The sequence below is a fragment of the Palaemon carinicauda genome, chromosome 26 (assembly GCF_036898095.1).
Source record: "Palaemon carinicauda isolate YSFRI2023 chromosome 26, ASM3689809v2, whole genome shotgun sequence".
NCBI lineage: Eukaryota > Metazoa > Arthropoda > Malacostraca > Decapoda > Palaemonidae > Palaemon > Palaemon carinicauda.
In genome coordinates this window covers 101,546,974-101,560,839 of record NC_090750.1, presented here as the reverse complement: position 1 = coordinate 101,560,839, position 13,866 = coordinate 101,546,974, and the positions used below count along the sequence as shown (strand labels likewise).

General features: G+C 40.6%; 1 protein-coding gene across 7 annotated transcripts in view; it reads right to left on the bottom strand.

The window, feature by feature from the left end:
* tws (protein phosphatase 2 regulatory subunit tws) overlaps positions 1–13,866 on the bottom strand; it is a 183,569-nt gene that overhangs the window by 49,144 nt on the left and 120,559 nt on the right. For all 7 annotated transcript variants that reach the window (XM_068350022.1, XM_068350026.1, XM_068350023.1 and 4 more), the window contains exon 3: positions 6,936–7,033. In XM_068350022.1, the coding sequence (XP_068206123.1) occupies positions 6,936–7,033 (98 nt within the window). The remainder of the gene's footprint in view (positions 1–6,935; positions 7,034–13,866) is intronic.

The window sequence follows — 13,866 nt, the reverse complement described above, 5'->3', positions numbered from 1 at the left end:
TTGCAAAGGGAGAGCATGCTTTTTTCACAACAAACACCGGCTGATATCTACCGATAGTACTTGGATTCTTGCAATTTATTGGAATAAACTTCCCTAAAAGTAACTTCTTTTCCTAATGGAGAGTGAAGTATGGCATATATGGAGGAGTTACGGAATTCAACCTTGGACACAAAATATTAGGGAGAGCTGTAGGTGACAATGGATTTAACACAACTGCAATAAAGAAGTGGAGAGATAAGACTGTCTTTTTCAATTAATGCAACTGAGATAAAAATATGAAATTCAAGAAAATGCTAGAGGAAGATGCAAATTGGGCAAGAAGGGGAGACATACAGACCAGGTGTGGTATTGTTGAAATAATTGAACACATGCAACTACTGTTTGGTGAGCAATGTCAATGAGTGGAGGGAAGGCACTTATTGCTGGTTAAACAATACCCCTCTGCAATGATTTGGCACAGTGATAACACCCCCGCAGTGAGACAATAAGAAAAAAATAAGGAGAGCGAGAAAGATGTCAATAGCGGTGGATCTGAACACACAAACGAAGCGAGTTGGTAGCAAGAATTTTTTGTATCTAGAGAATCATAATGTTTACGAATGTTGTAAGTATAACGCCATTTACAAAATAAATAACCGATGTATGATGTACTGAAAATTTCATGCATAGTTTCAATATGGAACTAAACCTTTAAAAGTGCTATAACAAAAGAGACCATTATTTTGGTTTCAAATATTTTTTAAAAATTCTAAGAATAGTTTCTTAAAATTGCTCACGAGTGCATATTGGATATGCTTTTCTTGTGCAAGATGAAGTTTTTATGATAAAACAAAGTTTTATGAATACTTACCTGGCAGTTATATATACATAGCTAATTATCTCTATTTCGGCAGAATTTTTCTAAAACTAGGCAACCGCCTTGTGGTGGTTGGGTGGTAACACCCGTCAAAGGGTGGTTGTGTAAGGGAGCTTTTTTTAATAATAGGAAAAGTTTCAGTACAACTGTACAAGGAATTTCATTTAGAAAAATACTATTTGTGTGACATCATAAATGACATACGTTTCATGACTTGCATATCTCTATTTATTTGAGATTTTAGGAAAACTGAGGTTACACGTTTGCATTATATTTGAATATGTACATGCAAAATTAGGTGTCTAGGATAATTAATAAGACCGGTATAAGTTTGTGACGTTATACCTCGGACGGACAGACGGATGGATGAACAGACAGAAATATCACATTCTTATACTCAGACAGTTATCGATGGTATTATAATTGTACCATGAAAGAATTAAGTGGAAATAAGTACTTTTTTATATTAATATTTTTCGGTCAGAGGTGTAGTGTGCCCTTAGCTGATGAACAGGAAAACTTTTGACTTCAAAGTTGAGCTTCTTCTCGAGATGCCATGTCCCCTTAAGAATTTATGGGAAGCCAAGGCTCCTCTGACAGGGGAAGGGTTTTGCTTTCTCATAGTATTCCGACGCTAAAACACTCGCACCGAGGATACGATCGTATAGACTGGAGACATCACTTCTCAAAAAGGTTTATTTTCTTGGAGAAGCTGCGTTCCGTCATCAAAAATCTGGTTTTGAGGACAATAATTCTTTACAAAAAGAAAAAAAGGGGGCCAGGACTGTTTAAGATCAGTCTTCTAACAGTCACTAGGTGGGGCTGACACCATTCCAAACTCTTGGAAATGAAATACCATCTCCTACTGTAATGCTACGGGAACAAGACGCTTGAATCAGGTTCCTCCACTGCCCGCAGTCAGTAATAGGATACTCCTGAGAAAGTTCTAACACCAAAGGCTAATAGTATTAGATTGTCCACCTAAACACATAGTTATTGGAGGCGTATCTAGATTAACTGTGGCAGGGAAGGAGGGAAAATAGGGAGACCTACATCCCGAACAGGCAATTACAATTGTTCAGAGATAGGTACTCGACAAATTTACTACCCCCTACTGCACTTTACCAATTACTCCCTGCCTTTGTTAAGTCCAGGTACGCACCTATTAATAGTAGGAGCCCTTGACCCTGAGACTTGTGTATCCAGAAACCAAAACTCATCTCTAGTCTGGTTTGGAAGAGTCGCATCGAACTTGTGTCTGGGGCTTTGAGACTGTTGGCAGATAGTCAATAGGGGTACCATCTATTAGCAGTTTGCACACGAGGAGGCTCATGTAATCCATCCAATATGAGGCTCAATCTTAATACAGCGTGAGACTTTTAAGTAGGACATCGAGACCTCAAGGGGGGTACATCAGTAGAGCTAGTACTCCCACACGCATAAGAGGTACTCCGGAGTCACTAATTAAGATGTCATAATTTGGTTGTTCCATTTTAACAGTACTGTAACTGAATTCTAACTCTACCTTAGACATCCTTCCTTTCCCTTACATAAATGAGTTCAACCTCATCCTTAAGACATCCTTTCTTTCCCTTGCGTCATTATATTGTGATGGGAAAAGGAGGAGGAGGAGAAGGAATGGGAGGAGTCCAGCTCACTTCCATTAAGGAACGTTTGCTTCTAGCAACCGAGTCCAAGAGTGCGTAGATGTAGTATGATAGAGTAAAAGATGCGAGATTGGAAGTATGTTTAGGAATAGAAGGATGGATATATTGGCTTTGTGTGAGGTGAAGTGATTGATAGAGTATCTGGGATTGAAAGAGAGGGTGTGGCTTTATTACTGAGTGAATGGATGATAGGTAAAGTAGTGGAATGAAAAGAGATATCATCTAGGTTAATGTGGGTAAGGGTTTTGTTGGGTAGGGAATGTTGGGCTTTCGTTAGTCCGTGTGGGCCAGGTTGTGAGAAAAGTGAAGAGCGGAATGAATTAATTAGGTGTGTAGGACTGGGTAAAAGGAATTATGTAGTTGTTCATGGGTGACTTAAATGTTAGAATGGCCGCTGGAGAGGTAGAAGGTGTCACTGGGAAGTATGGCATACCAGGTGAAAATGAGAGTGGTGAGACACTGGTAGATGTGTGTGTTGAGCAAGAGATGGTTATAAGTTCGTCTTTTTTTTCATAAAAGAAAGATGATAATTAATATACATGGGTAAGTGTGGCAAATGGAAGAGTGATAGATTAGGCATTAATGGATTGTGTTAATAATTAGAAGAATGTTGGAAAGATTGAAAGATGTGTACGTGTTTACAGGTATGGCTAACAGTATCTGATAATTTTTTGGTGGAAGGAAAATTAGTTGTAGCAAGAGTGGGGGAATAGAGTAGGGGATGTAAAAGGGAGGTAGTGAAGGTTTAAGAGTTAATAAAACCTGAAGTAAAAAGTGAATATCAAGAAAGACTGGAAAAGGCATATGAGAGAAACTGGTAATTTGGAGGAGTGGAAGTTAGTCAAAAAAAATTCTTGTTGGGATTGCAATGGATGTGTGTGGCAAGAGGATTGTTGGAGGCAGCATGAGGAAAGATAGTGAATGGTGGAATGAAAGAGAAGATACAAGTAGAAGAGAAAAGGATGGCAGAGTAATAGTGTAGAGAAGTATTTAAGATATAGCAAAAAATATGGAAGTAAAGCGTAAGGTAGCTGGGGAAAAGAGGGGGCTGACAGGAGGTGGGGTCAGGGATTGGGTCATTCATATGAAGCAAACAAGAAGTTTTGGAATGAAGAGAAGAGAGTAAGGAAGGGTGGTTCGAGAATTGAAGAGTGAAAGCTTGAAATGGAAGGTTGTTAAAAGGAGAAGGCAAGGAAAAGGTGGGCGGAATATTTTGAAGGTATACTTGCGGATAATAGGGAGGCAGACATAATTGCTGTTGCAGGTGTTGAGGTGCCACGTGATGGGAGATAAAAATGAGAGAGAGATTACAATAAGAGGAAGTGAGGAGAGTAAAAGCACCTGGTCTAGATGGTGCGAGAGCCAAGATGTTAAAAGAAGGGGGTGTTACTGTACTTGAATGGTTGGCGAGATCGTTTAACGTGTTTGTTGTCAATGGTACCAGTAGACTGGGTGTGCGCATGTATTGTGAATTATGCATTAAAAAAAACATTGGAAAAAAGGGCAACATTTGATTGTTATATAATGTCTTTCTAAGAGAGTGAATGAAGGATGCAAAGTGTTGAGGGCAGTGAAGGGAGTGGCAAAGATTAGAGGGTTGGGCAAGAATATAAAGAGAGTTCTGTATGAGAAAGTGATTGTACCAACTATGATGTATGGATCGGAGTTGTGGGGAATGAAAGTGACGGAGAGACAAAAACTGAATGTCTTTGAGATGAAGTGTCTAAGGAGTAAGGCTGGTGTATCTCGAGTAGATAGGGTTAGGAACGAAGTAGTAAGGGTGAGAATGGGTGTAAGAAATGAGTTAGCAGATAGTGGATTGGAATGTGTTGAGGTGGTTTGGCCAAAGTTGAGAAAATGGAAAATAACTGTCTGCTAAAGAAGGTGATGAATGCAAGAGTTGATGGGAGAAGTACAAGAGGAAGGCCAAGGTTTGGGTGGATGGATGGATGGAGTGAAGAAAGCTCTGGGTGATAGGAGGATAGATGTGAGAGAGGCAAGAGAGCGTGTTAGAAATAGGAATGAATGGCGAGCGATTGCGACGCAGTTCCAGTAGGCCCTGCTGCTTCCTCAGGTTGCCTTGGATGACCGCGGAGGTATCAGCAGTAGGGGATTCAGCATTATGAAGCTTCCTCTGTGGTGGATAACGGGGGAGGGTAGGCTGTGGCACCCTAGCAGTACCAGCCGAACTCAGTTGAGTCCCGTGTCAGACTGGGAGGAACGTAGAGGAAAGGTCCCCTTTTTTTACATTTGTTTAATGTCAGCTACCCACCGAAATTGGGGGAAGTGCCTTGGTTTATGTATGGAAGTTATATACCAAATTTCAATGCTACTACATATCTTTAAAACTTTTCAGTTAAAGCATAATCTCTCTGAGCAACAACTCTTAGCCAAGTACTGTAGTTATTCCAAGTCAAAACTGATCTTTTACTTTTCCAAAGATAACAGGCTGCCTGCCTCAACAAATAGGAACATCTACAAAAAGGAGGCTTCTCCAAATAAGCACATCTGCAATCATCATTCAACCAGAACATCAGGCTCAACACTTTTAAACAATCGACCATATTGAATTTAAAAGATCCCTAAAAATACCATTCTAGTCTGCTTGAGATTTTATATTCTAAATAAGTAGGATACATCAGGGACAGACTGCTCAGCCTTAACCCTTTTACACCCAATGGACGTACTAGTACGTTCCACAAAACTCATCCCTTTACCCCCATGGACGTACTGGTACGTCCTTGCAAAAAACTGCTGTTTACATTTTTTTGCATTTTTTTGATAACTTCAAGAGAAACTTCAGGCATTTTCCAAAATAAGGAGACCAACCTGAACTCTATGACGAAAATTAAGACTGTTAGCGCATTTTTTAAAAAATACATTGCAAAACGTGCTTGAAAAAGAAAACGCCTGGGGGTTAAGGGTTGGAAAGTTCCAAATAGCGTTGGGGGTAAAAGGGTTAATTACTGAAGAAACCAAGGCATAATCTGGCGTCCCAACTGAAGAACTCATCTCGCCTGTTATAACATCAGGAGAGTCAGTGTATACTAGGTCTGAGCAGTTACCAGAATTGCAAGCAGCTCCGCTTATAATTTGCTCACAGCCTGATTCGCAGGCAAAGTCCCAAGGATGTCATTGCTCAGGACACTTGGAGGACAGAAGGTTCTAGACTTACAAACAAATCCAACTAAAATCACAAATTTCAAGATATTGTATCAAAATTTTCAATACTGTCTTGGGTAAGGGTTCTCTTGCTCTAGGGTGCACTCAGGAATGCTGTTCCATCTTATTTTTCTTTTTTTTCAAGTTTTTATAGTTTATATATGAAAGATATAATTCAATGTTACTGTTTATAAAATATTTCCTTTTGATTGTATTCTCTTGCAATGTATTCATATTCCTTGTTTCCTTTCCGTACTGGGCTATTTTTTCGTGTTGGAGCCCTTGGGATTATAGTATCATGCTTTTCCAACTAGGATTGTAGCTTAGCTTATGATTATTATGAGGATGATGATAATAATAATAATAATAATAATAATAATAATAATAATAATAATAATAATACATACATACATATACCAAGGCACTTCCCCCAATTTTGGGGGGTAGCCGACATCAACAAAAGAAACAAAACCAAAAAGGGGACCTCTACTCTCTACGTTCCTCCCAGCCTAACAAGGGACTCAACCGAGTTCAGCTGGTACTGCTAGGGTGCCACAGCCCACCCTCCCACATTATCCACCACAGATGAAGCTTCATAATGCTGAATCCCCTACTGCTGCTACCTCCGCGGTCATCTAAGGCAACGGAGGCAGCAGCAGGGCCTACCGGAACTGCGTCACAATCGCTCACCATTCATTCCTATTTCTAACACGCTCTCTTGCCTCTCTCACATCTATCCTCCTATCACCCAGAGCTTTCTTCACTCCATCCATCCACCCAAACCTTGGCCTTCCTCTTGTACTTCTCCCATCAACTCTTGCATTCATCACCTTCTTTAGCAGACAGCCATAATAATAATAATAATAATAATAATAATAATAATAATAATAATACTGTAATAAAACAGTATTATATAATTTAATACAGTAAGCAAAACATTTGCAATAACCTGATATTTCATATGAAATAACTATTTGTTGACGTCTGTAGCTAGAAATCATTGAAATTGGAGTCATGTTAGGTCTACCCAAGAAGAAAATTTAGCAAACTTCGACTTACAAACAATTCAGCTTACAATTAGCTTCTTGGAGCCCACACTTTTTGTAATCTTTCAGGTTAAATAACATGGAAGTGGTTGTATATCTCAAGCCATTGCCATTGATACAAGAAACAGAATTCAACAGAAAAAATATTTTAAATATTTCGATTCTATTTAATCATGAATAAGGAACTTTTATAAAACAACTTACCGAGGGATCACGCTGAAATATAACAACTCTTCCTCCTTTATCACCTGTTGCCAGTAGGTCCCCATCATGATTAAATTCCACACAGGATATAATATCCGCTGAAAAAAGAAAGCCATTTAAGTTACTGAAAACTGTTACTAAAGAATATATATGTAATGTAGACAACTGAAAATTACATGAGAATGTCCCCAATTTTCAAAATAACCTGCATTTTTCAACTAAATAATGACTTCTCGTATGACCTTAAATTCTAACTAACTATTATCAAATTACTAAACACTGAGTTCCAAAAGAACTTTTAAACTTGAACCTCAAAGAACCTGTAAAACCTCTATAATAAAACCTAAATAAAACTTGTTAATAAAGACTTGCTTTGATTAGACCAACAGTTTAAGCCTTGGGTTCAAATACTCCACAATGGTTCACAATTTTTTTTTTTCCCGTAACTTGTACCGTTCCTAATTATACAAAAGAGTCCAACCACCATGATTTTTTTTTTTCTTTTATAGTTTTCCAGTCATTGAAAGGGGAGTTACTTTATGTACATGGAAGAAAACATAACATATGTCATTCCAAGAGGTTTCACGATATTTTGACAAAGAATATACAGTAGCTTTTTTTATTGTCATCTGTATATTTAACAGATGTGTCTCTTCCTCCTATATTTGGGTCAACCATATCCAACCAAGTTACCAACCTCTTCGAAATTGTCACTGAAATTAGCGCCTAGATACGGCTGTGTAATCGTGTCCCTTTGTTTACTCCCATGAACGTATAGTAGTCAGTCTGCATGCTTTTGTAATTTTGCCACTTGTTAATAATTTCAATTAACATGGCAAAAGCAATAAACAGGCCAAGGAATATAAGCCGCCTTCAGTTAGTATGAAAAGGAAGGAAGGAAGATTCTATCTCTAATGTGTCACGACATACCAGGCCGAGTATCAGCCGACTCCACTAACAATCAGGGAAAGGGGGGGGGGAGCCATACTGCGAGAATCAGCAATGGAGCAAAGTGAATATATAACCTATTTAGAATTACACCAAAGGGTAGTTTTGATGTTAGAAATTAACATTTTCGAAGCACACCTCTGAAATTACATTGAAGATCTTTGGATGCTCATAACTAAAAGACAAACTTTTCCTTACATGATGATTTTATTCTAACTCTGTTAATTATCATCCGATTCAAAAAAATAAATACATCACAAGAAAGAGAAAAATAAAATTGTCCAAACAATTTTTTTCAAATTTTTTTATGAAACTTAAAACTTCAAATTTTGAAAAATTACTCATAAAAAAAAAGTTTTAAATTTCTAGTTCTGATAAATGAATCTATGTAAATAGTTGTGTCACAATTTTAACAATTGATAATTTTAATAAAAAAATTTCAAAAATAAAAAAAAATCACATCTTGCCAAACAAAAAAATATTGGTCAGAATAACAATTTTAGTATGAAGAAAGAAGAATACAAATAAAAAACATGGAAATTAATTTTGAAGCAAATTTTAATACAAGGTAGTTGGCCTCTTAAATGAAGTATGATTTCAACAAAATTGGAACTGCTGTTAAAATTGATAAAGTGTTGGTAGTTATTGGAGAGTAGTAGATTAACACCAACCACCTGCTGGCTCACCAATTATCCACTTTGACATTCAACTAGGCCTAGTGGGGTGGAGAGGCAGGAAGTATACCTATAGGGCACTGGTTTGTAAAGTCAGGAAAAATAAGATACTTTAACCCTTTCGCCCCCAAAAGGACGTACCGGTACGTTCTTGCAAAACACTGTTATTTACATTTTTGCATATTTTTTATAGTTTATGAGAAACTTCAGGCATTTTCCAAAAGAATGAGACCAACCTGACCTCTCTACGACAAAAATTAAAGCTGTTGGAGCAATTTTAAATAAATATATAGCAAAATGTGCTCAAAATTTAACCTTATGGCAAGGGTATAAAGGTTAAAAAAAAAAATTATTTGTTCCTATATGGATACAAAATTTGGAGAATTTGTATTTTTACGAGCTATACAAACCTGAGTCCTTTCCTTTACGTAGGATATAATATCAACAAAGCTGGAGCATACGGCAATTATACTTTTATAGCTATTTATAACCACCTGGCAGGTAGTTAACGGTGGGAGCAGTTAAACTTCGACCCTCCGTTCACTCATTGCTCACTAAGCATTCACTTTGCAGCCAGGACTTTCTAGGGTAGTGGCACAAAAGGATGAGTAAAAGACTCAGGTTTGCATAGCAAAGAAAAATACAAATCATTTCCAATTTGTCATTTGTTCAGACAGACAGATGTGTGTGTGTTAGGAGGCGGAACTTGCGAGGTTTTCAAGGCCCCAACAAAGCTTTGGCAATAAGAGCTGAAGACCCCTCCTCTGGAGGTGGTAAGGAAACCGGACGTTAGTCCGGATGCACTATCTCAATCTCTTAGGGATGGATGGGTATTTTCCCTGGGCGAGCATGTCCCTACTCGTCTTAGGGTGGATATCGGCGTGAGGTGGTGTTACACCTCTCATCCACCTTTTCTGTGTTTTAATATGAAATTCCTTGCCTTCACAAGAGTAAAGGGAAGGTTGGCCAGAGTCAGTTTGAGGACATTCAGCACGCGATCAGGGTGGAGGTGATCTGCACAGTTTACTTGCCTTTGCCCTCCTTCTGGGGTCTTGACTCGCAATGGACGAATTCGACTAGGGTTCTAAGGGAATCCTCGGAGGTTGTGGCAGTGGGGAAGACCTACATTCAGACTTCAGCAGGGTGGTGATAATCGTGTTCACCCATGCAGGAAGTCCGGTTTCTCTAGGTAAGCCCTAGAGTTCTGTAGATATAGGAAGTGTCCCTTGGGAAAAACTGTAGAAGGCGCTCCAGTCGACGGAGGTAGTAACCTCGGAGGCTGGGAACGTGTTCCTTCAGAGGAGAAGGAAGGTCCAGACTAATAGGAACATTGGCAAACCTATTAGACCCTCTGGAAAGTGCCGATCTTCCACTGGAGGTGAGAGAAGCAGAAGGTCGAGGCAAAGGTATTGGTAACACACTTGGCTCGTGGTTCCGATACATCTGCTCATGAATTACTTGCGGAAATCGTCGATTTGCCTGCGAAATCATGAGATTCGCGCGCAAAATGGAGCGTTTCACACGTCAAAGGACGCAATCTACGAGCATAAGTGCTCGCAACAGGAGCACTGGGAGCCATATGGGAAGAGGAAGGTCTAAAGCCTTCCTGCTGCCTCAGAGAAGCACCTACGTCCAACGAAGTCGGCAGACAAGGCCTCTGAGTAGGAACTACTCGCTGTTGGAAAACGTGTCGCAGCAAGATGCGTTTTCAAGCGTCGCGTAGGCAAGTGCTTTGCTAATACTCCCCAGGCGGTGAAAAGCACTGAAGGTTTAGCTGGATGCCTGTCTGAGGAGTGGTCATTCTCATGATCGGTATCGGTCCGAGGTCGTTTGAAAGATGGTTGGGTTGAGGGGCTACGTGCTGATGAACTGCCCGAGGACCTACATCTACCTCCAGACGAGGATCGTCTAGACCTTGATCGCGAACGGGCGGTTCGTGATCGTGAACAGGAGTGTCTAGCACTCGTTCGAGAACGGCTTAAACGTTGCGAATGCCTATCTCACAAACGAGAGCGTCGGCCTCAGGCATACCTTTATGAACGGGAGCGCCATTCTTGTGATCTAGACCATAAAGATCTAGTATGCGAGCGTCTGGACCTAGGTCTACACTGTGCTCGTGATGTCATGAGACCTTTTCTCGGGAAGAGGAACGCCTCCTAGGAGAGCGTTGAGACCTGAAGTTTCAAGAGCACAAAGCTCTAGAGGGCTCTGGAAGGGCGTTCGGATCGTGATGACATATGATCCATCAGATCTTCCAATCATCGCAAACGGCGATCAGGGGAAGCGTGTCCAAGAGGGCGATGGCTGGACTCAGGGACTCGATTGATGATAAGAGGGCACTTTCTGTAATGCTGTGAAGCTTAAACTCTGAGTCTTATCACCAGCCCAAAGCTCAAGAGGCACAGAGAGAAGCAGATGTGACCTTGGCTCTAATGTCCCGGGTACCCTGCACCACATCCTTCAAGTATGCCCAGCAGTCCAGCCCTGGAGAATTAAACAGCACGATAACATCAAGTGTTACGTTGAAAAGAAAGCAAGAGAAGCAGGATATACAACAATTAATGAACCCCACATTACCACGACAGCCGAGCTCCGAAAACCAGACTTAAGTCGTCTGGAAAGACAGAGGAAATAGTAGTGGATTGCCAAATGCCGACGTCAATGTGGGACCCCTTGACCACTTCGAAGACCTTAAAATTCAGAAATATAACACTGGATGTAAAAGAATACCGTAGAAGATCTCACAGCAGTAGTGCCCTCACAGGCGATAACAGGAAATTGGCAAGGCGTGCTGTCCAGGGGAACCACTAACTTGGGCCAAAAGTTAAAGACGCGTAATGAGGATCTGGATATGTTGTCGGTTAAAATCTTGGAAGGTGGTGGACACTCCATTTATGCCAACTATATGGGCATGTCCGGGGCAGGATACGTTACGTACCTAACACCGTTGGCCACGAAGTTTGACCAAATGACGTTCCTCCGGGTGAAGAGGAAGAACATACCATCCGTTGAGTGGAGATGGTCGGCGGTTAGAGATGGATGCAAGTTATGTTTAAGATCTGAGTGTATGCTACATCTTTAGGAAAGTAGATTCAAGGGTAGTTTTAAGGTACAGTAGTAGGTTTAGTTAGTACATTATAAAACCTCTTAACATTTGTTAAAACTTATGTTAACAGTGTAGGAAAAGAACCTGACCTGTGAGAAGGCGCAATAAGGTACCAGCTGGTATAGAATATTAGGTAGGACGAGAGCTCTCACGATACGATAGGGTTAGGGGAAAAAAGGGAGGGGGGGTACATTCCAGCTCCACCGAATGATAATCCAAATAGATAACCCAAGGTTTGTTAGTATGGAAACAAATATCTATAATGCCTTACAAGGTTTGCAGTCTGACAAGCTAAAAATTTGGGAGTCTTTGCAACCTAAACAATAGAAGACAACCAGTAGAGGTCTAAAAGTAACTCTCCAGCATCAACTAGGAGGCTTGGGATAGGCGAAGTTCTAAAGACTCCTGTGGACAATGTGATACCAGCATGGTGTATAGAATCTAAAACTTTTAATCAGCTTAGGGTGGCTGAGGAGTATATTTCATACCCATAACTAATTTTTCAAAAAATCAGGGCCTTGTATAATTTTAAGTATGTATGGGACAAAACTCTTAAAAGAGAGCCTTAAGGCATTTTACTTTTGAGACTTTCAAGTGAGGAACCCATGTTAGCCTACAATTAAATATCAACCCTAAAAATCTAACTTCACTTACACATGGGATCCGTTGACCTTTGATGTATACTGTATATCCGGGTCTGGATGTAGAGCTCGAAAATACGAAAGAAATAGACAACTCCAGTTTTACTTGTCGAAAACTTAAATCCACTCATATCGGCCCACTAGATAATTTTGTTAATTGAGAGTTGGTTTTCTCTCAACTACTGCCATTCTAGTTCCAGCAAATGATATGGAGAGATCATCCACAAATAGTGTTGAGATATAACTGAGAATATCCCAATAATGGCTCGTGCAGTGTTACACTTAGCACACTACCCTGGGGAACTCCTCCTTCCTGATCTTTCCTCTCAGTTTCCCCCACTCTCACTTGAAAAAGCCCCAGAAGAGGTTGGCCAATGCAGACTTCATTAACCAGAGTGAAAGGGCGACTTAAGAGACAAACACTGCTGGCTAAGAGTTTGTCTCGTAGAAAGAAGACTCCCGTCACCCTCCTCCTAGGAGCCTGTGGATCTGCAGAAGAAACTTCTGTATGACAACAATGAATGTATTCAAGGGTACCTGTCCGTGATAAGGAAGTTGGGGTATCTCTCGAGATTTACTTAAATCCTTCGATCTCGGTAAACTCGGGTAAAGTCCAGTGGTGACAAAGGTCAGCCACCGTCTGTTAGGATCAGTCCATCATACTGAAGTCTTCGAAGAACAAAGCTGATCGTGACAAACTAGGTTGACACTGGGGTAAAACTTCTCGGTAGATACTTCCTATATGACAGCATCCCGGAATATCGAGTGTAGGAGTCCTAGTGGTCGAATGTACTTAAGTCCTGTTCCAGGAGAAGATGGAATCGGAGACTATCTATAGGAGGAACTGACAGAAGAGGCTCAGAGACCAATGAACACATTGTTCTGTCCAAAGACATAACGCCTGAGTCAGGCGTCTAACTGATGTTTAGAACGTGTAGGTGAAGAGTGGGAGGAAGAGAGAAAGTGTATCCTATTGTAGTTGTGCTGTAAATTCTCTGTCCTAGTTGGAGAGATTCATACTCCACACTTGTAGGAGGGGACCAGCTAGAGGGCAAACTACTCGAGAACAAGAAAAAGGGAGTTACCTCTTGGATAAGAACAATGATTATGTCGACAGCTTCTATTTCCCAGCCACGACCAAAAGGCATTTTCTTGTTGTCGCGAGGAACAAGGAAATGCACATCTGCGCTAAAGCAGCTACAACTGGAGAAGTAGCATTTCTACAACACCAATCACAGTGGCATTCCCAGCCAGTCACCCGTCCGCTGATCGGACAAGAAATAGCGTTTCCAAGAAGGTATGGTGGCCATTCAAACTGGGTTGGTCAAATATGCTTCTCCTGAAGAGAATCACACTTAATTTAATCCCCCTGGAACAATGGGAATGAAGAAAAGGGGGGGATTACCCCCATGGGGTTATGACTCCTGATGTAGGTAAGATGGACCGAGGAGAGGATCCATGGAATTAGCCCAAGAACCATGGAAGAGATCCATTCTCAAACTTGTGGGGAGAGGGGAAGCAAATAACCTATCTATATACCCAGGTACTTCCCCCAATTTTGG